We start from the raw sequence: 3,861 nt of genomic DNA on the forward strand, positions 1-3,861 counted from the left end.
GGTGGGCAGCAGCAGTAGTGGAAGGGTGACTTCAGAACAGATCTGTGACAGGTAACTTTACTCATGTTCAGGAAGACAGATTCCAATTTCTGTGATGACTTTTTGTCAAAACACTTCAAACACTTCATCTTCCACTGCAATGATTTTAGCAAACAGTCACATCATATTTTTACATACAAGTTTTTGTGGGTTTTTTTTACCTTTACACTTCTAAAATGTTAAAATAAGGCAAAACCCAGGGTTTCAAGTGCACAGTATGAACAATATAAATCATTTCTTGTACTGATAGGCAGATTCACTGTTCCTTCACTTAACATACAAAATTGTACTTCACATTGCATAGAGAAATGAGGAGAACAAGCCGGTGAGAAGTTAAATCACTGTGCATGGAGTGGGAGCAAAGTGGTGAGAATGAGCTAGCTTAATCTTGCTTTAATTTTTTTGTGGCTTTTTTCAGCAAGGCCCCATCCTGCACCATCTACTCCTTAACTTTCCAAGGCTCAGAATGGAGAGAGCCCAAGGCCATTACACCGTTCTTGAAACGGTATTTAGTTGCCTGAGTTCACCTGAGGAATTCAATGATTCGTTTCAGTGGGAGCTCAGTGACTGTAATCTTGAAGGGTCTGAGCCTCACTGAGACATGTTTCAAACAAAATGCATTTGCTTCTGCTTGTTAAATAAGACACAGAGATGCATCTGAGAAGTTGTACACAGCTAATCTGCTAACCTGGAATTGCTTCTGAAACAGTTGTACATGGAGGCAATTTGGTAGGTTTATTGGCTTTAAGAGACAACCCAATTTCCTTGCTACACCAGTACATACTGGGAGCAACGGCCTGGACATTCATGGAGTTGTCCAGCATAAAACCGGAGTAAAGTAAAAAGGGAGCCAGGCCAAAAAAATAAAGATGGAAGAAGACAGGGCTGTTTCCATATTGTAGTTCTCGTTTAGAAAATACCTCTCCAGCATAATAAAAAACAGAGCCCACCATGCAAACTAAATTACTAAATTGGTATAAAATCTGTACTAGATCTTTTGCTTCTTTTAGTGTTAAATTTTAACACTATTATTATAGATTAGTAATTCAGTGTAACATCCAAGGAGGCACATTTTTTTAAAAATAGTTGTTTTGTCCTTTACACGGTACAGAAAAAAGAATCCAGGAGATGACAGACAAACTAGACACCAACAATCTTAGGATATTAAATTTAATTATAGATTACACAGAATATGATGTAAAAACAGCAATTTACTAGAATAATTATAACCTGCAAAATGTGAAAATAGTTTAGAAAATGGATTGTCATATTCTCTGACACAGCAATAGTCATGAAAGGTACACTTATCATATCATATGTTAATCTGTGTATTAACTATACTACCTGTCATTTAGCCAGGATTCCAAGACAGATTAAAGGCATTTATTTCTGAAGTGCCTATGTTTAAATTCAGTAAAGTTAAACAACTAGATTGAAAACACTATATTTTTGTCAACTACCGCATGGAGATCTATCCCGGATAAATGCTTTGTCTATATGCTATGAGTTCATAATGAGAAGAGTAATTGAAAAACTTCAGAGAGCACAGACCTGTAAGTGGGTGGTTTGACAACTGAAATTATTTCTTAGTGCCTTGGTAAACTTTGGAAATCAGACATGCCAAAGTCTCTTTCCTATTTCAAACGTAAATCATATGTTATCTGAATTCATGCTTTGCATTACAAAACATTTAGTTGTAATTGGGAAAGAGATCTGTAGACCTTTTTGTTATGTAGATCAACAAGGAGAAATGTTGCAAGTGTCAAAGGATATGATGACCACAGCAATGTCAGCAGGTTTCATTTTTTTCCAGCCATGTTTATGAAAGCAAAAAAAAAAACCAAAACCAAAACAAAACCAACCCAGACATATTTTAGTTTCTTTTTGAATATACAGACTGGCCCAAACATAGACATTCTCTTTATCAATCTTATTGTTACAAAAACTGTACATTACAAACAGTATAGAAACAAACTGAAAGGAATGTGCCACACATCCTGGCTAATTTTCTATATGCAGTTTAAAAATACAGCCTACTCCCTTACAGTGCACAGTTATTGTGTAGATAGAGTACATCACTAGTTAAGTGGACATGATAGAAGAGTTCTAGTTTTCCTCAGCACAGAGAATAAGAGCCAGTTCTGCTCGGTAAAGCTTTCCTCCATCAGACAAGGCCATGATGCTTTTCTTGTATGTCGCAAGGTTGTTAATGTCTAATTCCTATTTAAAGAACAGATAATGCTTTATAATCCTGTTTAGGTACCAGCATGAACAAGTTTGTTTCCAATGGCAGAAAATGAGGGGAAAAAAAGGGTATTCTCAGCCTGTCCAACAGTAACACACTACAAATGTTGTTTATATATTTGTATGTTATCCATATTATAGCCATATGTTAGATTGCTGATAGCTGGTGTCTCAGAAGCAAGCTTTTTGACAGTGTTGCTACATAATCACAACTCCCCTAGTTCGGGATTTACACTTCTATGATTTCTGACAAGATTTTTAGTTGTACTTTGACTTAAGGAATTATGACTTAGAAGCTGTGTATTTTTCTTAATTGGGTGGATTAAAGTGTCCTTAAAAACCCAAATTTTCTCTAAGGGGAAAAAAGCCCTCTAGGATTACCTTTTTGTTCTTTTCACAGAGATCCTTCAGTAGTGCATCAAGTTCATTTTCATCTATATAGCCATTGCCATCCTGAAAAATACCATTACAGATAATTTTAAACATTTATTTTTCATTTCAGAGGTCATGGCTAGTTTTCCACAATTTCAGAAAATAAGTGCCATCAAATTACACAACTAATAAGAAGTTTTTCTGAAGACTTACTTGATCATACATCTCAAAGGCTTTATTGAATTCTTTTGCACACATTTTGACACCCTAAATGCCAAAAGGAAAAAAAATCCATTAATGATACCAGTTATGTGTGATAGTAACAAGTTACATTAAGAATGTGAAAATTCATACCTGAAATTTAATAAGAAAATTTTCCTGAACAGGGAGTAGTCTTTGGAGAGAAAAAACAAGGGTCAAAATATTTAACTGTTTCCATAACAGTGATTGATACAAGATATTTGTTGTGAAAAGAGACAGAAAACATACCTGGCCAGTTCAGTAAGCTCCAACTTTCCATCATTGTTTGCATCAAACATCCTGAGCTGAAAGAATATATAATTTTACATTACTAATCAAAATTAATCAACATAATGAAGAAAACACTTCTTTGGAAAACTTAAATTCAGTGAAATTTAGCCTTTATTTCATGCTGAAATGATGGCCCCAGGTTTTAATCATCTGTCACATTTGCTGTGCAATACATTTGTTTAAAGTACTGAAGAAGTAATTTATAGTAATTAATTCTACTGCAAAAGCCTGATAAGAAACCAGGTGAACAATTCCGATTAACCTAGTGTAAGGTAGGTCTTAACCTGCCTACAGTGATGAATGCTCCCATATGAGAAACGCACATGTAATTATTTATTAATGATTTATAAATGAGAGGAGTGTTGACATGATAACATTTTACTTTTGACTTCATGTCATGATCTGATAATAGCATCATTATTCTCTGTTCATAAAGGTAAAACAACAGTCGGGTAAAGTTCAATAGAATCCAAGGCATTCAATTCCTTAGACAGAAAATAATAGACATTTCATTCGATTGGCTGCTAGGTCTAAATACTTAAGTAAAGATCATGTTCTGTTTCTGTGCTATATTTCAAGAAAAGAGTGAACAGATGCTGTAGATGATCACATTTTGTTGATGATATGAAAATGGGAAATTAAATGTCTCTAGATAATTATAATTAAATTATAGAA

At 34.4% G+C, this 3,861-nt stretch overlaps 1 protein-coding gene across 1 annotated transcript in view; it reads right to left on the reverse strand.

Annotated features, from left to right (window-relative positions):
• Positions 1 to 1,191: 1,191 nt before the first annotated feature.
• The window catches only part of LOC104079610 (calbindin-like), a 17,566-nt gene continuing 14,896 nt past the window's right edge, over positions 1,192 to 3,861 (reverse strand). The window contains 5 exon segments of the mRNA XM_009581696.1: positions 1,192 to 2,259; positions 2,665 to 2,736; positions 2,869 to 2,922; positions 3,010 to 3,049; positions 3,145 to 3,200. Coding sequence (XP_009579991.1) covers positions 2,146 to 2,259; positions 2,665 to 2,736; positions 2,869 to 2,922; positions 3,010 to 3,049; positions 3,145 to 3,200 — 336 coding nt within the window. The 3' untranslated portion in view covers positions 1,192 to 2,145.

The sequence above is a fragment of the Fulmarus glacialis genome, unplaced genomic scaffold (assembly GCF_000690835.1).
Source record: "Fulmarus glacialis isolate BGI_N327 unplaced genomic scaffold, ASM69083v1 scaffold32617, whole genome shotgun sequence".
NCBI classification, from domain to species: domain Eukaryota; kingdom Metazoa; phylum Chordata; class Aves; order Procellariiformes; family Procellariidae; genus Fulmarus; species Fulmarus glacialis.